At 50.4% G+C, this 24,278-nt stretch overlaps 2 protein-coding genes across 5 annotated transcripts; one reads left to right on the top strand and one right to left on the bottom strand.

Moving 5' to 3' along the window:
• Positions 1-5,926: 5,926 nt before the first annotated feature.
• UMAD1 (UBAP1-MVB12-associated (UMA) domain containing 1) lies at positions 5,927-20,828 on the bottom strand. Of its 4 annotated transcripts, none has more exons than XM_072650776.1 (4): positions 20,753-20,828; positions 19,143-19,256; positions 14,332-14,402; positions 5,927-7,638 (listed from the first exon to the last, which is right to left on the bottom strand). In XM_072650776.1, the coding sequence occupies exons 2-4, from the start codon at positions 19,222-19,224 to the stop codon at positions 7,384-7,386; spliced, it is 408 nt and encodes a 135-aa protein (XP_072506877.1). In that variant the 5' UTR covers positions 19,225-19,256; positions 20,753-20,828; the 3' UTR covers positions 5,927-7,383. The 4 variants fall into 4 exon arrangements, with proteins under 4 accessions (XP_072506877.1, XP_072506875.1, XP_072506873.1 ...); XM_072650774.1 differs by having other exon boundaries at positions 20,692-20,771; XM_072650772.1 differs by lacking the exon at positions 20,753-20,828 and adding an exon at positions 20,077-20,585.
• On the top strand, positions 20,586-22,952 carry RPA3 (replication protein A3). Its single transcript, XM_072650771.1, has 4 exons — positions 20,586-21,100; positions 21,339-21,413; positions 21,640-21,748; positions 22,647-22,952. The coding sequence occupies exons 1-4, from the start codon at positions 20,705-20,707 to the stop codon at positions 22,727-22,729; spliced, it is 663 nt and encodes a 220-aa protein (XP_072506872.1). The 5' UTR covers positions 20,586-20,704; the 3' UTR covers positions 22,730-22,952.
• Positions 22,953-24,278: the final 1,326 nt, after the last annotated feature.

The following is a 24,278-nucleotide window of genomic DNA, read 5'->3' as shown; positions in this document are numbered from 1 at the left end:
CCTTTAGTTCATTAAATATCCATTTTTTCCATGCAGGATTATACTCAGCTTTGCTAAGGAAGCTATTCTTGGTTGCAAGCCAAGTTACTTTGCTCTTCAAAATATAATGTTCCATACCCTTCAGTCTTTTAATGTAGAACCTGTTACATCTTGTGTTATCCTGGCTGTAGCTCCACTGTATATTTTGTTTTAGTGGCTTGTGGTATTTTTTCCTTTGACCTAGGAGCTTCAAAACTTAGCTATGATATTCCTATGAGTTTTCATCTTGGGATCCCTTTCAAGTGGAGATTGATAGATTTTTTTTTTCTATTTCTACTTTACTCCTTTATTCTAAAGCTTCTGGGCAATTTTCCCTAATAATTTCTTGAAGTATAGTGTCTAGACTCTTTTTTTGATCTGTTCTCCAGGTTAGTTGTTTTTCTAAGGAGAAGTCTCATATTCTCTTCGATTTTTTCATCCTTTTGATTTTGATTTATTATTTCTTGGTGTCTTATGAGGTCATTAGCTTCCCCTTGCCCAAGTCTAATGTTTTAAGGAGTTATTTTCTTCCATAAGTTTTTGGATCTCTTTTTCCAATTGGTTGACCTTTTTTTGGGGGGGGGAGGTTATTTTTTTATTGTAAAATTAAATACAAAATGAGAAAATAAAAAAAGAATAATCTTGCCATGTATACAGCAGACCATAAGAGAGAATTCAATAGAAAACAATAAATTTCTATTTTAGGAAAACCTATATAATAAATACTACAAATTGTTTTCAAAGCTGCTCAGCTTTTCTTTGCTTCCTTGTTGGTTTTCTTTAGTTCTCTGCTGCAGACTTTTTGCCTTATTATTTCTATAAATGCACATATATACACATATACACTCATACATATATATGTAAGATCGTACTATTCTCATTTCCTCCTAATTGGCTGACTTCTTTTTCATAATTTTCTTGATTCTCTTGCACTACTTATTTTTCCCCCCAGTTTTTCCTCAACTTCTCTTATTCATTTTTAAAATCCTTTTTTAACCTCTTCCAAAAACTTTTTGGGCTTTGACCGTTTAACTTTTTTTACTTTCTTCTTTGAGACAGAAGTAGCTGTTTCACCTTTACTATCTTATTCCAAGTTTGAGCCCAGATCTTCTCAATCATCATAGTAGCTATTCATGGTCAGGTTCTTTCTCTTTTGATTACTCTTTTTTTTTTTAGTGGCTTATGTCTCATCTATTAACTTTGTGTTATAGTCAGGCTCTGGACCTGAGGGGTGGGGGATAATATTTCAAGCTTCAGGGATTTTGTGGTAGTGTTTTCTGACCTTCTTTTATTATTTTGCTTTCCAAGAGTTCTATAAAGAGCATCACACACATTTCAGAAATACTGAATGAAGGGATTCAAGGGCTCTTACTGGAATCCTGGGGTAAGCATGCCTTATCTGCACATGGCTTTCCTCAATGGATGTATTCCATTTTGGGGTCCTCTCATTTCTGGCTCAGACACTTGGATGAATCTGGACCACCGCTCAGATGGTTAACATTTTCCCAGCCTTTCAGTAAGACGATATGACCCCAACACAAAATGCCACAGTCCATTAAAACACCAGGCGTTCTCTTTTATGGCATCTATTTAAATATACGCAGCAACAATTTCAAAGAATCTTGTGTAACTTAATCAGCCTTAGCCAATGCTGATTTAATGGAAGGCAGAAGAAAGTTTTTTCTCCATGGACATTAAGGAAACAAAAGCAAAATCCAAATTACAATAGGTAGAATCATAGTACCTTTCCTGCAGAAAATGTCCTTTGAAAGTTTTCAGCAGCAGGTTACAAAAGCTTGGAGGGAAAATAAAAATGCATTTCCTTGTGCTGGGACTTTGGAGGACCACTGCATCAGAAACAGATTCAACTGGTATGAAGCAGGCATCAGAAACCACACATGCACACACACGTGCACATGCACACGCACATGCTTCTGATGTGTGGGGAACTGATGACCTGGAATTTCTCCAGTAAAGAGACATTAAGAGAAGTGTTCTCACACACAGATTTCTAGGGGGAAACAGGCAAAGGACCCCACTGAGTGTCAGATGGGGAAGACTTGAGTCAGAGAGATGAATTAGCAGGTCCTTGTAGGGTTCAGGCTAGGGTCGGAGAGGTGATGAGGATCTAGGGAAGGGGTGAGGATATACATGAGACATGAAGTCGAAAATGAGATTTGGTCTTGGATGGGTGGTGTGAGATGAGTAAGAGTGAGCAGTAATGGACAATGCTGAGGGTGTGAGCTGAGGTAAGTGGGAGTATGGTCCCAGTGGTCTCAACAATAACGTTTGGAAGGGGAGAGGCTCAAGTGGACAGAAAATGAATTTTGGGTGGAATATGCTGATGGGGTGCCAATGGGACATCCGCTTTGCGTGACTGTAGAACTCTGAGAATTGTCTAGGTAAGGATGATAATTGAGCCTATGATGACAGCATCAAGGGAGTTGGTCTAGGGCCTCTGGAAAGAGCCCTAGGAGATACCCAATTCCACATCTGTCATGGATGATGAACCAGTAAGGAGACTGAGAAGGACTAGCTGGACAAATGAGAAGCTGTGGAGGACAGTGTTCCAAAAACCTAGAGGAGACGCTATCCAGAAAGAGATAGTTAAGAGGATAGAAAGGACAAGAAGGATCAAGACTGAGAAAATAATAGACTATTTGGAAAGGAAGTGTAGATGAGGGGCAGTAGTGGGGATGGACAGTTCAAATGAAGGGTGTTTTTAAGGATGGGGAAGACTTGGGCATGTTTGTGAACAGCAGAGAAGGACCCAATAGATATGACAGTGGATATTTTATAGTAGAGGCCATTTGTTGGAGATGCCAGTAGAGGTATATAGAAGGGTTTGCCTTGGGGAAGAAAAAAATCACCTCTTCAACTGAAATGAGGGTGAAGGAGGAGACAGGAGAGAAAGGTCTGAGTGATATGAGATGAGAGGAGAAGAGGAAGCTGGGGCTGAAGGAGATCTTTGGCTGATAGGATGATGGGCTCAAGTGGAGAGGAGACATTGTGGAGAGTGAGCAGAGAAGGGTGAAGAAGGAGGAGAATCATCTGCCTTGCAGTCTTGAGGTCGATGTTGAGATTAACCCACAGCAATCTGTAGTGGGTCCAGCTAATGGAGAGTCATGATTTTTCCATCTCTGAAAGAGGCCAACCGTCAGAGCAAGGAGGGTTGGGACTAGTTGAGGCATGACTGGCAACAGGACAAGGGAGCAAGGGAATCAGAGGCAAAGGAGAGTGGAGATCAGCAAGACAGGAGGCCTAGGGAAGTTTCCTCTTCAGGACCTTTACCTTCCCATCGCTGAAGTCAACGCCTATCTATTTTTTAGGTTCTGCTGACTTCAGACCAATCTTCCTTCTCTTCTCATCCCCTTTTACTGCACAAAATCATTTACTCCCCTTCACAGGCCAACCCCAGCTGCCCAGCCAGGCCCCATCTGGGCACTCAGGACTCCTAGTTTCAGTCTTGGATACCCAGGATAAGGCCATTGGGTCAGAGGGGACAGAAAACTGAGCTGTTTTTCTTTCATGATTTCTCCACTTTGTGAACATGAAGCCAGGTATTCACTCCCTCTGTGACCATCTTTCCTTCTACCCACTGAGGCTTTTTACTTTGGTTTCAGACCCTCCAAGCATTCCCCTTCATGAGCAGACTGGGCCTCAGGTTGGGTGTCCTGGGGGCCTGCAGCCAGTGGGTGGTGCAGGTAGAAGGCTAAGGAAGCCTTCAGCTGCCCATTTTCCTGGCGACTCCCATCTCTGGGGGCCTGACAATGCTACTGTGCTAGACTGGTCTCCCCTTGAGCCCTAAAGACAGTCGTTTACGTATTTTTGAAAACCAAGTGAACAAAGTGGCCAGGTGAGGGGTAAACTGGGCAGCTTGAACCCCTGGATCATGTAGTCCTGGCAGCAGCCATGGCAGCACTGACCCCAGCAAAAAAAACCCATTGGGGGCACCACTTCCAGGCAAGCTCTCAGCTAAAAGGTCTGTGGGGGCTGGTTCAGGAAGAGCTATCTGAAGGGCTGATCTGGAGGCAATTATACTTGGACTTACCTGAGATTGGGGGAATTTATTTCCTTTTGTGGGTTGGAAATTGGATCTGGGCAGAGTCTTGACAAAGAACTAGATTCAGGTTTCTCTCAAGGGCTTTTGCTTTGTTTGATGTAATTTGATGAGGTCAACCTTGTTCCAGAGCATACCCAGGGTCACTGCTAACTAGGCAAAATATTAAAAGCCTCTGTGGACAAAAAGAAAGTGCCTTGGTCCTTAGGTATTTGGGAGGCTTCTACTTCAAGCTGAAATGCCTTCTTTATTGAGCACATGTGAGTAAACACAGCTTTCTTGCTGTAGGTTAAAAACATTCATCTCCTCTGGGCACAGAGAGTGCTTCCTGACAGACTCTGAGTTCCCAGATGGCCTGGCTCTAACACTGGCTGTCATGAGTACAGAGCTTTCTCTGACATACCAAGAGATTGCATCTCTGGGGAGAGGACTGAGATCAGGCTAGGGTCACATCGGAGAGGGAGGGAGAGTAGCAACTAGGAAAGGCTCCCTTCCTGCAGGAGGTAGTATCTGAGCTGGGAGGGGACAGGCACCACAAGGTGGAGGGGAAGCTCAGGCATGGGGACCAGCCAGGGTGCTGGTGTGCAGGGGAGGAACTGAACGGAACGGAAGGGAACAGAACTGAAAAAGAACACTCAAGAATCATGCAAGGAGAGCTGGAAGGGGCCTTGTGGGGGTGGGAGGAAACTGAGGTGCACAGAGTTGGTGGGACTGGCCCAAGGGATGAAGAAAGTTTTACTTTGTTCCAATTCTTAGGGAAAGAGCCATCTAGAAACAATCATGATGCAAAATCAAAAGGTAACCATAACACTTTTTCTGTATATTTTAAGCCACTTTGAATTGGCCAAGACATCAAGGATTGGAGTTTCCAGTGGCAAGTGAGTTCTTAACATGCTTACACAGCAATGAAAAACCAAAACCATGGAACCTCCCATTAACCAGCAGGTAACTGAGACTTCACACGGTTGGAATGTATTTTTAAGGCAAGTGAAGAATAGGAAATATTCTCTCACTTGTGGTTCACTTTAGAAGGTACTATAGCTAGAATTATTCCCATTTTACAGATGAGGAAACTGAGGCTCAGAGATGTTAGGGGACCTGCCCATGGCAGTGGTGTCATAGACCTCATTACAACTACTGCCAGCACATGATCCATCAGGCTGTCTGACCTCATTTCTCTGCCAATAACTCGAGATCAGCAGGTCTGCAGCATTTATCTGAAACATCTTCCATGAGAGCACTGAAGGTGATTCTGCCACCTTCTCTATCTGTGGAACTTGCTGATCCAATGCCTTTACAAAGGAAGCTTCTCGAGGGAGGGTTGGGGGGGGGGGCAGCATCCTGCAGACTCCCAGGCACTTCGCCAAACCTCTTGGGGTCTTCCTTTCATCAAATGCAATGTGAGAGGCATGGCTTTCCTCTCGAGACTCCCTACAAATTCTCAAAATGCTATGTCTTGGTACAATCAAAGGACCTAACCTGGCATTAAAGTGTTCACCTACAAGTCCCCTTTCCAAAGGCCCTCTGCTGATCTAGGTGTTCCATACACCGACTGTGGTGAAAGCATCTTCAATTGGAGCCTGACCCTCCAGTCTGAAAGAGGCCCCCCAAGAACACCCCGCTGCATGTCCCAGCTGGGGACCTTTGGCCAGCCAGGAGGCTGTCCTCCAGGGGCTCCATCCCAGCCCTGCTACTCAGTGGGGGGGAGAGGGGTGTTCTGTTAAAGCTGCTTTGCTTGAAGACCACGATCTACATTTCTCTGTAACATACACCACAGATTATTCAGTTTCTCAGTCCCTGATAAATTCATCCACCATATAGAGACACTGGATAATAGGAAAGAAACCATTCTCTTTATATTCCATATTTTATTTCTCATTTACTTTAATAGAATTATATTTTCTGCACATAACAGCAAATTCACAACATGACAGAGACGGATGAAAGGCATGTTTTAGACACAATCTGACAAAACATTCAGGAAAGTGGTTAAGTGTAAAAATATGTCTATTGGGGCGTGTGAAAAAAGTGATCACGCAAGAACATGTTATAAAAAGAATGCTCGTTTCTGCTGGTGATATAAGGAACAAGCAGGTCCTTTACAAACACACCTTGTAGGCTGCTCTCTTGTGCACGTGTGGACACCCTGCTGCCTCCACTGCTGAACAGCCTGTCTGGGGAACACGGATCAAAGCAGCACCCCCACCTCTGGATAGTCTGACACCGGCTGGGAGGAGGTTGGGGGGGGTGATTCTTTTCTTACTTTATGTGGTCAGTGACACAAGCACACATGTGCCCTCAGGAGTGTCAATGGCCTGAGATCGACCCTTTAAACCCTCTGCCCCTGGGACTGAAAAACAGCTTCAGTTTGGGGGTTTGCAGGAGAAAAACACTTCCACCTGCACTGTGGCCAGCAAGTCTCTGCATCAAGGTCACCCATCTCACATGGAGACATTTTTCTTTAGGAAGTGCGAGCTGACTAAAAACAGCCAATCTGGGCATACACCAGGGACGGAGGAGGTGACGGTTGACAAGAGTGATAACCACGTCTGCTAGCACTCGTACAGCACTTCGCTGGCCAAGGACTCTACACATATTAACTTTTTAATTCTCACAAGAACTCTGAGAGGAAGGTGCTATCATTATCCTCATTTTACCAACTAGAAAACGGAGGCAGGCAGAGGTGCAAGGACTTGCTCAGGGTCACACAGCTAAGCAAGCGTCAAGGGCCACATTCAAGCTCAGCTTTTCCTGACTTCTCTCACAAGAGGAAGCGTCACAGAAAAGTCCTAGAAAAGCAAAGTTAGTGAGGAAAATGAAAAAGGACCGATCCGAGCGCTGGGCAGATGGGCTCAATGGGCTGACCTTCCCAAGACCCTCGGCCCCCAGCCGAGACCCTGTGGACGACACAAACCCCTACTCCCTCTAGATGCAACGATCACGTGGAGTTCCCCCAGATAGCAGCCATGAGACTTGTAGTGTTTGAGTGGAACGTGGAAGACCCTGGAGATGCTCATGCCTGCATTTCCCTGCTGAGCTTTTCCAAATGTTCAAAAGTGAATTCACGTCCTCCTTGCAGGGGGAGGGGGCAGAGCCGAGTCTGGTTTAAGTTTCTGGGTGTAAACTTGGCCATTTCCAAAATAAGGTGACAGCCTAAATATGTATGAAAATCTGGCAGTCCTGATCGTCCCTTTCCTGAAAGTCCTCGAACATGTATAATCACATGAAAACACTAAACGAGATAAGGTTTTACGTAAGAACATTTGGCGATTAAGATGCTCACCCACACCTGTCCTGCTGACCCATTAGGGGTCACAGAGCACAGAATTTTCCAGAGTAAAATCATACAAAAATCGTGACAAGTTGTCATTGATGTCTGAGGTCAGTAAGTGGTTAGGGAGGTCACTGATGGTGCCCTGCACCGCCAACACGTGGGGCGCCAGGGTGAAGGGCACGTCCCTGAGTAGCTCTGCCACAAGGGCACCGCTTTCCACGGTCTGGCCTTCAGAGTCCTTCGGAGGGCCCGTCGCACTGCCAAGGGGTTGGTCTCCCACGTCTGCCTAAAGGGAACAAAAATCACAGGCTAGACCTGTAAACAGGACTGCAAGCTATCTCAAGGAGCACCCCCAGCAGCCTGGGCAAAGAATGGGACAATATGATGACCAAGGGGGCAGGTGAGCACAAGCCAGCTTCCCAGGGCAAGAAAAGGGCTCCGTCCTGGAGGCTGCCAGTCCCAGGGTTGCAGCCCTCCCCTTCCACAGGGCTCCCCAATTCCCAGAGTGGCATGGGGAACCCCAGCTTTGTGCCTTTGCTGGAGGTGCTTTCCCCCACCATTCCTTTCTGGCTGCCTCAGGGCCACACCTGCTTCCATGCTCAGCTTCAAGCAGCTTCCCCTCTACACAGATGGATCCGACTGGCTGCACACACACATTCAAACTCACAATGCATTCACACCTACACATCTATATACCACACACATACTCCCACATATCATACACACACTGCACTCACACATCCACATCTACACATGTACTCACACATCTCACACACCCACTCATACACTCACAGTGCATCCTCACACACCCCACATACTACGTACACTCTCACACCAGCCCATCCATGCACACCTGCATACTCTCTTCCAAACATGTCCACTCACAGGGACTGTCCTGGGCTCTCTTCCCTTCTTGCTCAGTATTCTCTCCATGGGTAATCTCATCAGCTCCTACCCCCACCTAGGAGGCAGAGAAAGAAGGGGAGGGGGAGTTGCTCCCATTCTAAGTGGGCGTTCATGTTTACAAAGCCCTCTAGAGGCTCCTAGCAATTTTGTGCCATGTACCAACATTACTACCTCCTGAAGGGATGAGGAAAGTGAAGCACCTTCAAATATGAAGTAATTCACCCGACATCCTGACGTGTCAAGGCTACAAGGCAGCAGATTAGAACCTAGCGTTTGGTACTCTGTTCATTCTAGAGCAGAGAGCTGGAAGGGTCCTCAGAAGGGCTGGAAGGAAGCCCCGACACAGAGCGCTAGGAGACCTGAGGCTGGGAAGCTAATCTCCTCTTTAGGAGGCCAGTCCCCAGGGGAGGGTTCTCCCTGACAGTCTGTCTGTCTTTTCGCAGCCCTCGGCCATTCCTGCTTCTGCTCTGGTTCTAGGACCAGACAGAACAAACCCAATTTCTCCTCTGCACAGCAAAGCCAACCATCGGGTTCGTCCTCAGTCTTCTTCATCATGCCCACCTGGCTGCCCCTCCTGACACCCTCCATCTGATCCTCAGCCTTCTTAAGTCACCTGCCCCAGACCTGACCAACTAGAGATGGATGGGCTATGACCTGGGTAGAGAACAAGGATATTACGGCCCCCAGGTCTCAGACTTGATGCCCAAGATGGTGCTAGCTGCCACATCCACACAAGTGGACTTCATAAGTCTCCGGATCTTTTTCCATGACAAATTCTATCAATCCCTGCCTCCCCTCATCAAACCAGTAAGTTGATTTTTTTGGTACCCAAATGTAAGACTTTACATTTATTTCTACTGAATTTGACATTCATAGATGGATTCCAATGCTCAGGCCCGTGCAGCCCCGTCTGGAGACTGCCTGTCATCTACACTATATCAGCTTTCTCTCCCAGATCATCCAAGTCACCGAAAAAAAAAAAAAAACCAGCACAGGGCCAAGCGCAGGCCCCTGGGCCTGCACTGGAGACCTGCCATCTCCGCAGAGAACACTGACATTTTCTCCAAGGTCAATCATCTAGCTAGTTTGGAACCTATATGTTACTGTTCAATCCCTCTCTCTTTACCTTCTCTGCAAGAGTAGTAAGAGACTGCTTTGCTAAAATCGAAGTCAGCCACATCTGAAGGATTTCCTTTTAAGCCCCAAACCAATGCCAGAAATCCCCAGGAGCTCTCAGGAGTTAACAACCTAGGGTTGTCAGGGGATCCCTCGCCCCCACCCCCTCACAAAAAGGTCAAATTAACACTCATCTTCTGTTTAAACTCTGATGACAGAGCATCACCGCCCCCCCCCCCACCTCTGATTGCCCCACCCTAATCATCTACTCTCACCTTCTTAAAAAGGAGGCCAAGGAGATCAGTAGTGGGGAGAGTGCTCCAGGCCTGTGGGATGGTCAGAGAGAATGCCCAGAGCGGAGAGATGGAGGGTCTTGGTGGAACAGCCAGGTGGCCGGGGGCACTGGATCAAAGGGGACATGCTGGGGAGGGAGGGGTAGGTTATGAAGGGCTCTAAAGGCCAGGGAATGCAGTAGGACCAAATTTCTTTCCTCGGAGTCTAAGGAATATGAGATTATTTCATGGCTGGATTTTCAAACAACATTATCAAATATTCATTGTCTAGTGGAATACAGAGTACCTCTTGAAAGTAAGTGGAGAGGCAGAGATCACAGCAAACACTAATAAAACAGAATCCTTGAACCCCAATTCCCATGAGACTCAAGTCACCCACTGTAAGGCTGTGTCTCCAAAAGGGGCCGGCCTTGGTGAAGGGCAATGAGGAAAATGAACACTGGAATCATGCTGTGAACCCATCCATTTCCTCAGGCCCCTCTTCAGAAGGGTGTAACTGTCCCCCAAAGGTTGAAATCTCTTCCCAGTTGTGTCCAGTATCTCTCTGAAGCCACACTCCAGAATCCCTTAAGATGGACCACAGTTGGCACGTGCACAGTAAAATGTACCCACCCCAGATGAGCTCTCCCGAGGACACCTTTCTTCCCAGGAGCTGTCCCATCAATTTCGTCAGTTCAGCCCCTCTCGCCTCACTCAGCGTCTCTACTTAGACAACTACCACCCTGAGTAACTTCTCTCAGGCCCACTGCAAGTCTCCATTTGGGTTGGTTTCCCTGCATCTCCTAACCATGTTCCACAGAACTGTCCAGCTAACATTCCTAAAGTACAAGTAGTCAGGGTAAATCCCTTCCTCAAAAAGCTTCCCAGGCTCCCTACTTCCATTGCTACAACATTAGACCCAGACAGATTAGAATGGAGGTTCCCAAATTTATTTGGCCTACCCCCCCTTAAAAAAAACTACTCGCTGCCCCCCTGGAAATTCACTTTCTTTAACCCTTTAATGTTTTTTAAATTTGCATTGCTTAAAAAAGTATAAAATACATATTTTACAACAACACATCTTAAATTTAATAATTTATTATAAACTTGTGGATTGTTTTTCCTGCATTGAAAGTTTTATGATGCAAAATCCCATCATGTGACCATATGATGTTGTAAACAAGGCATTCCATGCACACATTCCTGCAGGTGCATGCTGGACTTCCCCAAAACGCGCAACACGCTCACCTGCTTGTTCAGACCTATCAGCAGACTTGAGCAGTTACAACTTAATCGGTTATAACTTGAACTTTGTGTGTCAGCCATGGAGAACACATGGTGACCAGAGAAAACATGAAAACAAATTCTGTATTGCATGAAAAAGCAACTTCTGAAACTGAGAGGCTGGAAATGAGTCGATAGGCTGTCAGTGACTAGAAGTCTCCCAAAGTGGTGCGGGTGCCGCTGGAACCGTTACTACTAATATTGCTGTACTGCTGCAGCGTGATCCCACTTTTCCTGGGGGTTCCCTTCAAACACTTGACAAACACAAACAATTGTCAATCACTGCCCCCCCCCCCAGCCTATGCATGTAATCCATCATGGGACATATATTTCTTGAGTGACTGTAGCATGCCAGATCTGTGCATCAGACGTGTCCAAAGATTCTAGGGACACAAATAGGTCATCGTCCCCTGACCTCAGGAGGCCGAGGGGCACAATTCACTCAAATCATTTTCCTCAGAATCAGTCTCTCCTTTATCCCTGCCCTCTCTAAGCTGTGGAGGCCAGGCCTGAACACTAATCCAATGGGGGCTGCCCAGGGAGGGGGCTGTCACTGGTCACCTTGGCCACTCAGGCCCCTCAATGGGAAAGCCCTGCCAGCCAAGCCTCTGTCTCCATGTCACCCAAGGCTACTCTTCCTCTTTGGTCCTCACAGACACAACACTCCCCAAAACAGATGAAAACAAAATGACACAATGAGCCTTTATGTCCCATCAACACGCTGCTCCTTCTGCTCCCAGGGCCCCATCTACAATGTCCTCCACGGGATGATTTTCCATTTACTTTCCATGGCTTTAATCACATTTGCTGTGTTCACTGGGAGTGGACACAAGCAGACAACACCCCCTTCTCTCCCACAAGGTGTTCAGAGACTCTCAGGAGGCTTTCCTCCCTTCTTGGGATTCTGTGTGATATAGGGAGTCCCTGCCGGTGAGGCTTGAAAAAGCTTAACTCTGAAGATATTCCACAGTGCCACGATCACCGACACCAGTCTTCCAGGTTGGACTCCCCTTCACTTTCTGGACCAATGAGGAAAGTCCCAGGAGAAGTGGGAGCACACAGCAGGTGCTCAAGGAACCTACAGGTGCATTTCATGTGTTTCTGAAGCATTCTAGGAGGCTATGTTTCCCCAGGCTGAAAAGCCCCTGTAGGAGTCCCCTGTATCTCTTTACAAGCGCTCACATTTCTAGAGGTGTACACAGTTCCTTTCCCCCTGCCAAAATCCAGCAGATGGGTAGGGTAGGGATTGGATGAGAAAGCCAGGGTTCTTAGCCAGCATCAGACCTGTCTCCTGGAGCATCTCCTTTCTGCCACGTATTCCCAGCACAGATCAGTCAGGTCGTTGCCAATCTCCAAGACCAGCAAGGCGTGCACAGTCCAAAGGGAGGCTCAGACAAACAGAAAGTCTCTTCCTCTGAGAAAGGCGCTCAAAATAAGAATGAGCAAAGGATGTGCCCTCCTCCTGGGTCTCTGGGACGCCTGGGGAGGTTCTGCTAGGACGTGCCTATTCAATGTCTCAATCCATGTTTTCAGTATCACTGCTACTGTGCAACTGCTGCTCCTCTGTAGCGACCCCAAACAAGGTGTCAGCTGCTCTTTGGGGAGGTGGAGCTTCAGTAAACAGAAGAGGGGAGAGGGGAGCCCTGCATTCTGGGGCTCTGTCAGTGCCACAGGGCAGGTGGGGGTTGGGGGCCTCCTGAGCACCCCTTCAAATCCTGTCATTTCCAGCCTGACCTGGTAGTAATTATTGTAGCCCTGCCTCCATAGGCACAGATTGTCATGTAAGGTGGTCTGGAGGAGCGAGGGTCCTTTTTTTTTTTTCCATCTTCCTCACCTTCGCCTGTCTGTTCTGTACGATGACTTGACTGACTAAATGACATTCGATGACAGTATCCCACATGTTTGGACATCCCTATACAAATGATGATTTTGGATGATCACTTCGGTTTCAATTACGAGACATGTTTAAGCACATTTGAAAAATACGAACTTTGCTTCCAACTTTCACTTGAGGTAGGTTAGGATATTACCTAAAACAAGATCCTTCAATCAAAGTACGTACACGTGCCCCGGCCACAGAGCTCACAGCTGCCTGATGGGATAAGAGCCGACTTGGTGGCCCCACGTCTCCATGAGCCTCAGCACACAGCCCACAACCCAGGGGATGTCCATCACCACCCAATGTGCATGTCTGGGCATCCTCTCCAGCCTGTCCCAAAGTGTCAGGTTGCCACACAGAGGAAAGGAATCAGGAAGCCAAGGAAGCCACTGTTCTTCTTCCCTTTCTCTCTGAATCTAGCTGTGACTCTAGCTGAGCAGCCACCATAAGGGGAATTCAATACAAAGTACTTATTTTGTGCTATTTGAAACTGAGGACACTAGGGAATTTATAAAGGACCCAGTTCCAGTCACTAGTCTGTTTATTTAAAAGCAGAAAGATTGGCTTCACTCTGGAGAGAAAAGATTTCCTGAATGGTGCTCCCCTAAGTTACCACCCTGTAAGAGGCCTTGCTTGACAGTCAGAGGGTTGGAGGGTAAAAAATGAAGGAAAACATAGTGCTGAATTGGGAAGCTACCCCAACATGCTTGCCTCTACCCCACTAGGCCTGGACCTCACCCCTCTTTCTTTAGTATATTGGGAGAGAACATGGAAAGAGAACGTGACCACTTGGGCCTACCCTCTAACAGGGAAGAGGGGAGATCAGTCAAACAGCCTCACTTTGATGGAGAGAGAATGCCTGCATGGGGAGAGGAGGCCCATTAATGGAGAACAGATGGGATAGTGGGATCTTCAAAACCAGCTGCACATGAAGTTGACTTCATGGAGTTTACACGTGGCAGCCAGATCGCACCTCCAATCCTCCAAGGGAAACGAGGCCAACTGTGTGGAGGGGAGAGAACAGGGAGGCTGTGAGTGGAGAAGCAGTCAATGGTGCAGGCCTACTCATGCCTCCTTCTCAAAAACCAAGAGAGTAGAGGGCTAGGAAGCAAAGACTTTCTAGTCAAGCTGCCAAGCAAAAAAGGCCCAGGGGATTCTCAGAAAACGGAGGGGAAATGACCAGAGAGGGTAGTTCAGGGCATAGCCTAATGAAGAACGGTCATTATGGAAGAGAAACCTAAACACCCGAACGACTAAGAAACAAGAACCAGGTTTCAGGCCCTCCCAGAAATAATGGATGAAAAGACATCTATGAAAATGAAAGGAAAAAGCCATAAACACTTTCACTTTAGCCGAGCAGCTCTGTCCCCGCATCCCCAGGGAGGTGACCCTCCTCCGTTAAGATGGGCTAAGACCAAGGTCCCCATCCACAGAGAGGAAGCAGACATTCTCCTGCATCCCCACCCCTGTCTCCAGAGCCCATGGTAAGCCCCACAGACCCAGTAAAGATGCTGCCTCTTACCTGGGAAGGCTGTTTGGCTTCTTCTGAGGGGCCACTTCGTGGCGATGCTCTCTGCTCATTGGCTGTTTCACCTTCAAAGCAAGAGGAATAAAGGACTTTACTAGTGTGTTGTTGTCTCAGCTGAAAATACTTTTTAGCTAATTTCATGTTTCACAGTGCCAAGGAAAACTGTAGCATCTTACAAAGATAGTGTGTAAACAGATTTTGCCCTGGGATAAGACCTTTTCTGCTACATTTAAGAACAACTGTTCTACATGTTGTATGTGAAGAGAGAAAATTCACGTGTAAACACATATGCACCAAACAAGGGGACATACTTTCCATCACAGTTCTTGGTCCTGAACAGTGGTGTAAAAACAAATAATTCTTCTGACAGGAAGCTCAATCTCTAAATATACTTTGCAGCCAATCTTTTTGTATGGACAGGAAACGCAGATTAGTGTTGCTGACCTTCTCTCAAGTATCCTTCCTGGGTAAGAACAAAGTCTTGGAGAAACCTGAAAAACCCATCCCTCAGCTGCCATACTGTGTGATCTTGGCACAGGCTTCCCTGGGATGTTTGGTCCAGGTCAGAAGTTCCTCTTGTTTTTTCTTTAGTGTCAATGAAGTGTATTGGGGATAAAAACAAGAAGATGTAAAGGGAGACCAAAGAAACTCCCACTTATCTACGTGAACAACTGTTAATTCCAAAACATGGGAAATGGATAAAAGAGCTGGCATCCAACAGAGATTATCATCATTTCCCATGTTAATAAGTGTAAATCAATCACCACAACATGGAAATCCAAAGGGGAGGCAACTCATGTCAGCCAGCAAAGCCTGTTACTCCTCTCCAGAGCCCTCCCCTCAAAGCCCACCTCATCCTGGTGCTGGCATGCACCCCTCAGCAGCACCCTCCAACCTCTCCCTGTAGAGCTCCTCCCAGAGCCTCCCCTGAAGGAGGTCCCAGGCCCAGGTCACCATGTCTGATTCTTCTCTGGCCCCCCTCCAGCTTCCTTGTATGTTATCTTTCCCTATTAGAAGGTAAGCTCCTGGGGGCAGGCATCATCTTTCTTTCTCTAGTATTTGTACTTTCAGCATTAAGCACAGTGCCTGAAATACAGTAAGCACCTACTAAGCACCTGCTGACTGACTGATGCTTACTCACCTAGCTAAGTAGTTTAGAGTGTGAACTCATTTGCGGAAGTTGCAGAGGGAGGGATGGAAGATTGTAAGTGAGATCCCTTCCTCACAAGTGAGAAGCTGCAAAAGGAAAAATATTGGTAGAAAACCTGCTTGGAGCCCCACTGGGCCAAATCAACTGCAGGGGATTTCAGGCTTGGCCTTGCTCCCATCAGTCTTTCGTGATTCTCATTGCTTTTTCCAGGTCTATCCCATCTTATGGCTTCTCAAAAGTATGTGTGTTTAAGATGGAGGATGGGCCATGGGGTTTAGAACCAGAAAGAACCAGAGATCGGGTTCCGCATCCTCTTCGGGTTTTTCTGGGTGGAGAGGAGATGAAAGTTTGGTCCACAAGGACAACAACGTGGCGAACACCTGGTATGGAAACTCCCTCCACTGAGGCCGACTGGCATCCCCCCAAACCTCAGCTCCCTGTGCCTCTGGTAGCCCTGGCCTCGTTCAAACCAGCTTCCAACCAAATCTTCTGCTGCAGGGCTTTTCAGGTCCTCCCTGCCCCCACAATATCTTCCATCTATTCAGTCTCCATCTTATTTACCTGAGGTCTCTCCCCTGAAGGCAGGGACTGTGGTTTCACAGTTTTTGCATGGACAGCACTTAGCACAGTGGGAACACACAGCAGGTACTTCAGAAAGACTTGCTGACCATAGCATATAGTGGCAGTTGAGGCACCAAGACGTTCAGTTGACTTACTCTGTGATCATACAGCCAGTAGGGGAGGCAAGATGTGAACTCAAGTCTTCTTGCCTCTGAGTTCTCCTCAAGTCCATGAGACTGTATGCTCCCATTCTACAGAGGGCAAAGCTGAGGCTCAGAGAAGAAATCTTTGTGTGCAGAGCTGGCGGGGGATGACTGCAGGGATCTGTGGAGGTGGGCATGTACATGAGTGTGTATGTATTGGCATGTGCATGCGTGTATTGGTGTGTGCGTGCATGTGTATCAGCGTATGGGTATCGCTGTGTGCTTGTTTACTGGTGTATGCATGTGTGTATTGGCGTGTGTGGGCATGTGCATGTGCATGTGTGTATTGGTGTGTGTGGGCGTGTGCATGTGCATGCGTGTATTGGCATGGGCCTATCTATCAAATGACAAGGGTGCAAGAAACTCCAGGAACGAGACAAACCATCTCGGGGCCTTTTCTTAACAAGCAAGACCCTGTATTTCGAATTATCCATCAATGCTTCCAAAATCAGCCTTAGCTTCAGGGCACTCTAGCAATGAGGGGAAATACCCCAAAGGAGACACAAGTGGTGGTCTCCGGGCCCACTCGATATAGTTCAAGACGTCAGGAGGACGAATGCAGAGTAAAACTTCAGAGCCACAAGGAAAACAGTTCTTCTACCATATTACTACCCAACAATCTGGCAGCCTGCCCAGCCCACCTAATGTGAGCCAGAGAAGGGGCCAGAGCAGAGCCTCGATCTCCACTATGAGGACACCGCCAATTCCCTACATCACAAATCCCAGCCAAACACATTCTACAGCAAACACCCTGATAGTTCCCTTCCAGCAAAACCAAGGCCCAAATCTCTGATTATGGCAGGGGTACTGCCGGGGCCCGCAGCTGGTGGCTCATGGCTGTCAGAAGGCACCCGATCTGGTTTCATTTACAAATGAGACAAGATGAGTGGTCAGTCTTTGAGAAGGGCTGAGACATTAGAAAAACAACTCTCAGACTCAGCCAAAAAATGACCCATTGCACCAAGGGAGTCGCTCGTCTCAGCACCCACACAAGATTCATCCCTGAACATCTGTCACCACAAACAAGTCAACTCCAAAGATTAAACAGGATGAAAGTCCTATTTTCTGATCACTTGGATGGCTCCACCTGTATCTGTACTTCTAGACCCTTTAAAAAACTGGCTTTCAGAACTTAAAAATCCTCATTCTGAAGGGACAGGACAGATTGCTTCCTTCTTTTCTGTCTTGCCTCTGAAGAAAAGCAGTCTGCATGGAGATACAGAACAGGCAAGATGAGCATGCACACGTGCACACACACAGAGTGAAATGAAGTCAAGGGACAAATGATCTGGAGAGTCAGGAAGGCTTGGAACAAAGTTACAGGAGCTGAGCCGACAGCTGTTGTCTTCCACAGTCCCACGCTGACCGCCCTCCCGCAGAAACCGGCTCATCTCCAGGAGGCTGAGGTCTTTGGCTCAGCGGCACACAGGGATAAGACAGGCCACCGACCTGGCTCCCCAGAGGGTTGGAATCCAGCAGAGGAGGCAGCATAAGTACAGACAAGAGGAAGCACCAAGTATCAGGAAGAGCTTGAGGGAGCAGGAGAACCTGGAGACTGTGGTGAGGAAGCCCCTCTGCAGTCTGCTGTGGGTTCTCCCTTGAGCTCCTCAGGGGCAGGGGCCATCCTCTGCCTCTTACTGTGTCCCTCAGGGCCCAGCCTGGGTCCTGACACACAGCAGGCAGGGAAAGAAAGAATGAAGAGGGTGGAATTGCCCGTCTGAGTGGGCTGGGACACAGGGCTGGAAGGGTCAGTGGGAAGGGATGGAGGCCACAGTACCCCAAGGAAGGACAGCAGGACAAGAGAGGCCACAGCTAGCGCTCTAAGGCACTTGGGGGGAAGGGGCCTCTTCTGTAGCTCATTTTAAGAAAAAGAAATTGTCTGTGGACTGATAGTTTCTCAGTGACCCACTTCACCATTCCCAAATGGGCATCATGTGTGGGGCTCATGGGGACCCCGCAGGGATTCCTCCTGCACCCATCTGGCCAGTCAAACCTGCCACAGCTCAGGCTGCTCCTCTGGTGCTATACAAGCCCCTCACAACTGGTCCCCCACTCAGTCTTTTCTGACACTGTGACCCTTGCCCTCCCAAGTACAGTGGCCTCCCCCTTTCTATAAGTACACATGGTCCTGTCTCCTGTCTGAGCACCACCACACTGCCCTCCTCCATGCCTGGAAAGTCCCTCCCGTTCTGACCCCTGTGGATTCTATGGATTCTATCAATCGCCCTTATCCACCCAGAGCCTCTTGTGACCCCCCGCCCCCAATGCTGGGGCTTTCACTCCAAAATTCCCTCTTATTTGTAAACCTTTGTATTTATGAACCTCATATCCATGCCCTCCCTCTGCTCCCACTGAAAGTAGGATGACTGAGTCCAGTCCACACTCAGACGCTGACCAGTGGGTTAACACTTGTGCACCTCAGCAGTCTCATCTGTAAAATGGGGACAGAATACTGGCACCTCCCTCCCTGTGGCGGTGAAGACCACACGAGATCCCCTTTCTAAAATGCTCAGCACAGAGCCTGGTACGCAGTAGGTGCTCTCTCAATGTGAGCAGTCATCGTGATCACTGTCGTCATATTTTCAGACGAATCTGTCATCTCTCCATCGGAACTGTTTTGTTCTTTGGACCTGCATCCCCACACACAACACAATGCCTGGTGCATAGCAGGCCCTTAGCCGTAACGATCTGGTGATTCATTATGACCCATCAGTGCATTTAGGATCAGGGGTCCAGAGGAGCAGCCTCTGGTTTGCATCACTCTAGGGACTGTCTAATGGAGCATTTCAAGCAGCTTTCCTTCCTGTTCCCCATTTGAATCTCTGCCCCACTCTTGCTCTTGGCTTCCCAGAGATCCCTTTAAGGACAGGAGGACCTGCACCTGGCCTCACCCAAAAGGACGAATCCATCAGCTTCCCTCTCCGGCACCGGTGCCTTCTTGGGCTCAGAGGGCTTTCGGAAGAAATGGAACATGGTCAGCGGCGTCTCGTTCCAGGCCCGAGAAACTGAAAAGCACAAGAGGGACGGGTGCCGCGTGAGACCTTACCGAAACCCCTGCACTGCGCAACCTTCCCCATGGTAGCCTGTGACCAAATGCAGAATCGCACCCTAAAGACAAAGCTCAGATGCCTCTAGTACAAAGGGAGGCCCAAGTCTTCACTGGGGCACTCGCACCCCGGCCCTTGCCAGGGGGGAAGGGCGCACACACGCTGACACACACATTCGCCCTCTCGCAGGCCCACACTCACATGCTCACACGGGTTCCCCTACACACATACACGCTCATGCTCACATGATGTACTAGCATGTTCACACATGTGCGTACACATTCCCCCTCTCAAACACAGACTCATCACATAGCCACACACACAGTCTGGGGGACAAACACAAGATCGAAGGCGGCCACAGGGAGGGGGCAGGAGGGGGCAGTGGGGCCTAAGGCCCAGAGGAGCATCAGGGGGAGAACAGGGACCGGCCGAACAAACGGGTCTGGGGGGAAGCGGGCGTTGGCAGGCAAGCTCCTCTCAGCCCCCAGGGCCACCTTTCCTTCTGTACGCTTAGTAAGCCTGGCACTAATCGGGCACGCCTCTTCACCCAGGCTCTGCCCGGGGCACCCCGAGCTTCTGGGGGTGTTGTTCAAAAGGGGCGGCCCCACTAAGACCCCAGCTTCGAGCCCTCCCCCGGGGTTTTCGGCCCCCAGGGGCGCTGTTTCCCCTCTGGAAAGGCGTTTGTCTTCCCCAGCTTGGGGCAAGGGCTTCCTAAGTACCCGTGGACTTCACTGTCCCCCAAAACCACAGTGTGGGGGCTCCGGGGGAGGGGCCTCACCTGCTTTCTCCCGGGGTGACCCTGGCCAAGTCACTTGGCCTCGGCTTCCTCACGTGTACAACGGGGGTAACCCTGCACCTCCCTCCCAGGCTGGCTGTGCCCGGAAAGTGCTTGGCACAGTGCTGGGCACACCGACGTGTATTCCCTCCTGGGTTTGGGGGATCCTAACTGTCCTCCCTCCTCAATTCCGGGGGTCAAGGGGCACCCCGCCCCCATTCCTCGTCCCAGGGGGAGTCAGAGCAGACACGCGCACAGACACGCACACAGACAGACCCACACGCACGGACGCAGACCCTCTCTGAGGCCCCCTCCCCGCTCTGCTACCGCCTGCCTCAGTTTCCCCACCAGCAGGGGCGCCCCCACCGTGACCGAGCCCCTCGGCTGCCCCTCCAAGGACCCCCTGTGGAGGCCGAAGAAGAGCCCGTGGGGGGAGGACCCCAGCTCGCCCCGGGCCGGGGCCGAGGGGCCGCGACCCCCTCCCGGAAGTCTCGGGGAGGTCACGTTCCCAGGGGGCTGTGCGCCCCCTCCACGCCCCCGACGGACTGGCCCGACCCGCCCACGCCCTCCTCCCTCCCCGTGACCTCTGAACTTCCTTCCCGCTGGCCCCACACTCACGGTCTCCCACGCAATGTCACTGTCACCCGCGCCCGCGCCCCGCTCGCCCCGCCCTCAGTACCTGGCCCCACCGCGGTCCCGCCTCCTTCCCTCAGGGCTACTTCCGGGGCGCGACCCTGTCCCGCCCCCTCCCTCCCTCCCGGCACTGGTAGCCCAGGCACTTCCGGAACGCCGGTCGTCACCAGGAAACCGACGCCGACTTCCGGCGGGCTGCGGGGAGGCGGGGCCAACTTCCGGGAAGGGGCGGGCCGAGTGGGCGCGGCAACCGGAAGTCCCGCCCCCGGGCCGGGCCAGGGCACCCTTTCCCGCCATGGCGGAGCTGCTGGAGCTGCCGCGGACGCGGATCGGAGCCGCGCAGGTGGCGCACTTCATCGACCGGCCCGTGTGCTTCGTGGGGCGGCTGGAGAAGGTGTGGAGGGGCGGGGCCCCCTACTGTGCGGGGAGCGCACAGCCCCCAGGGGTGTGGGGAGCCCACGTGCGGCCTAGAGACACCCCCCCGCCCGGGGCGAGCGAGCCTCGAGATGTGGGGGACCCGTGCCCAGACTGGGGGGGAGCGGAGGCAGCCAGGCAGGCATGGATGCGGGCCGGGGGGGGGGTCCCGGCGTGGCCCCCTGCCGGGCCGTCTGACAGGGCTCCCCCTCCTTCAGATCCACCCCAGCGGGAAGTCTTTGGTCCTGTCGGATGGAGAAGGCAAGCCGGTGACGGTGGAGCTGGCGGAGCCGGTGAGCGCCGGGGCGCGGCGGGAGGAGGGGGCTGCCGGGCGTGATGGGCGCAGACAGAGGAGCGCCCCCTGCTCGGCCTGGCACGGAGCGGGCACTGCCCCCGTGATGGCTGCCTGCGGGGCTGGCATCGGGTATGCGCCCTACCTCGGGGCGCTGGGGGGCGCTGGGGGGCGGGAGGAGGCCCCAGGGGCGCGCGGCTTAGGCAGGGCCTCGTTCGCTTCGGCAGCTCCAGGAGGAGGTTTCCGGGATCCTGGAAGTGGTGGGCAGAGTGACGGCCAAGGCCACCATCCTGTGCGCGTCCTGCGTGCCCTTCAGGGACCACAACCGCAGCTTCGGTGAGTGGGCCCAGCGGAGGGGGGGGGGCTGGGCTGCGGCCTGCCCACCCCGGCACATCCCTACACCGTCCCGTCCCCCCCCACGGGCACCCCTCGGCCGCCCCAGAAGCCGCGTCTGTCTTCTTTCCTTGCGGCACTCCCCGGCCGAGGGGCCGCTCTCTGTACCTGCGCCCCGCAGGGCCCTCTCCTCCTCGGGCCTCATCCGGTCCGTGCCTCGGTCTGGCAGCAGGCGCGGGGCTCCAGGGGCACCCCTCCCGAGTCACTTGTAACCCCTCAAGTGTCCCCCTCCCCGCTTGTCACCCCGGAGGGGCAGGGGTTTAGCTCGCTTTCTCTGAGGAGGGCAGTTTGGAGCATCTTGTCCTGGCTGCAGGTAGCCTGAGTTTCTTCTCCTGAGACGGGCTCTTCTATCAGTAAAACGGTTACATTTGAGACTTTGTTTCTTGTGAAATGTAACCAAGCGCTTAGAGAAACTGGATACAAAGACGTTTCCCCCAGTTAGTAAATTTCCTTTTAATTTTAGCTTTATTCTATTTGTGCAAAAACTGAAGTTAGGTAAGTACCTATTTTGTCTTCTGTGCTCTCATTTTATCCCAATTGGTTTTAAACATTTTTTCTTTCCATTGATCTGATGGGTCATTTTTTTCACACTTTTCTGCTGTATTTACGAGGTGACCTTTTAGATGTAGGTCACATCCATTTGGAGCTTGTCTTGGTATAAGGTGCAGGGTGATGATGGCACAGGCAGGCAGAAAGATCAACAGACAGACAGACAGACCTGAATCTAAAAACCCCAGGAGACTGACTTAGTCTTAAAGAGAGTCTGGGTAGAAATGAGGAGTGACCTCATCAAAGATGTGACTTTGATAAGACATGGACCAGAAACCTTCCTCTCTCTTAGATCTCCAGCTCTACAGTGACGCTCTCAAAATCATCCACGAGTTCCCGCAGTACTACCCATTTGGGGCCACACAGCAGGACTGACATCTTGTGATGGTGCCCCTTCGCCACATCTGCCCTCTCCAGCAGGGGCCTTCTACCGGTCTAACCAGTGACACTTCTGGCCTGCAGCTCCCAAAACATGGAGGCCCAGTGGCAGCCTTGGATGACTGTCTGTCTGTCTGTCTAAAGAGGTTAGCTTTGGGTTCTTTGGCCTGGGCAAACAATTTCTGTTTTTCTAATAAAAAAGAACAATTCTATGCTCTGAGATGATGGATGGAGACACTCTGTGGCGTTGCTCTCTTGCCCAGTCTCAGCTCGTTCTGGCCCAGAGAGGGCGCAGAGAGCTGAATTTAAGAGGCCAGCTCTGTTCCTCCTTCACCAGCCGCATTAGGCTCCTGCCTGGAAGGGGCTTGGGACCAAGCAACAGGTGGCCAGGCTTGATTTTTCTCTTTAGAGTCTTTATTTAAGCCTCCAGATCTCCTTGGATCACTAGGCCTTGTCACGATCAACAACACTCCCTGTCCTCGTCTCTGCTCCCCCAAAAAACTAGCAGTGAGATTTCACAAGGAGCCTGGGGGTGGTTTTATCATGACCTGTCATAACCATGCTGAATGCCACAATCTTTTCCACTAAAGAGTCCCTGACGCAGGGGCACAGAGGTCCAAAGATCAGAAAAGAAGTGGTCTTTGCAAATTATCCAGCACTCAGTAATAAAGCGCATTATGTTTGTAAGTGAGGCTTACTACCCCTGAGATAGAGGGGAACTGAGAGAGATAGTGATGTCCTGAAATGAACGTTGGCCAGCCATGTGGCTGAGGACTTCAGGTAGCCCCGCAGCCTCCATGCAGCATGGCCGAAGGTTCTCTGCTTGGGGGCCGTGAATTTCTTTTTAACATTTTGATAGCTACTTCAGTAGATTTGGTTTCCATTATAATCCGAGATATTGATGCATTTTTGGTGGGGTTCCCCCTTGGCCCAGGCTGGACGTTCAGCAGCTGCCTGTGGGCCCCATTCCACCATGGTTTATCACAGAACCTTTGACCCAGGCCAGTTCAGTCTGGTGGCCTCCCTCCTTCAGGGCAAAGTCCCCACGCTTGAGCTCTCAACCAGTCCAGCCTCCCCAGCAAGCAGGGGACACCCTGAGTTTCACTTCTAGCCCTGCTCTAAGGACTACTTGTGTGGCTTTCTCATCTGTAAAATGCAGGATTTGGATCTTGAGGACTTGTAAGGGCCTCACCTTCAGGTCCATGGAAGTAAGTTGGCCCTCCTAGGCCACCAGAACATTAAGCATATTGCTGTAAGACACTGGATCTGGGAAGGGAATCAGCTGCCTGGGTTCAGTGGGAGGGCCACCTAGTGCAAGTCAGAAGAGTCAGAGTTTATAAATGTGATGTGGGTCTCAGATCTTTAAAGGGAGTGAGGCTGGCAGGTCAGAGGCCAGGGCATCCTCCAGCCATCCTTCTGTGCCCAGTTGGGCAGCTGCAAGACCTTCCCCCCCACTGAGACCTTGGCTGGGGGCTGGTTACCTGGAATCTGCTGGATGTTAGTGGGCTGTGCCAGGCCCTGAGCTGGGTGCTGGGGACACTTGCCA

Source organism: Notamacropus eugenii, chromosome 3, assembly GCF_028372415.1.
Source record: "Notamacropus eugenii isolate mMacEug1 chromosome 3, mMacEug1.pri_v2, whole genome shotgun sequence".
Lineage (NCBI taxonomy): Eukaryota > Metazoa > Chordata > Mammalia > Diprotodontia > Macropodidae > Notamacropus > Notamacropus eugenii.
Note: the sequence above shows the minus strand (reverse complement) of the source record. Positions and strands in the feature narration are given on the sequence as shown.

Coding starts and splice junctions, on each gene's coding strand:
- RPA3 (XM_072650771.1), top strand. CDS start 20,705: ATGTCACTGTCACCCGCGCCCGCGCCCCGCTCGCCCCGCCCTCAGTAC. Junction 21,101..21,338: donor TCGTGGGGCGGCTGGAGAAG/GTGTGGAGGGGC, acceptor CCCCTCCTTCAG/ATCCACCCCAGCGGGAAGTC. Junction 21,749..22,646: donor GGACCACAACCGCAGCTTCG/GTGAGTGGGCCC, acceptor CCTCTCTCTTAG/ATCTCCAGCTCTACAGTGAC.
- UMAD1 (XM_072650776.1), bottom strand. CDS start 19,224: ATGTTCCATTTCTTCCGAAAGCCCTCTGAGCCCAAGAAGGCACCGGTG. Junction 14,403..19,142: donor TGATGGATTCGTCCTTTTGG/GTGAGGCCAGGT, acceptor CTTGCTTTGAAG/GTGAAACAGCCAATGAGCAG. Junction 7,639..14,331: donor AAGCCAAACAGCCTTCCCAG/GTAAGAGGCAGC, acceptor TGTTCCCTTTAG/GCAGACGTGGGAGACCAACC.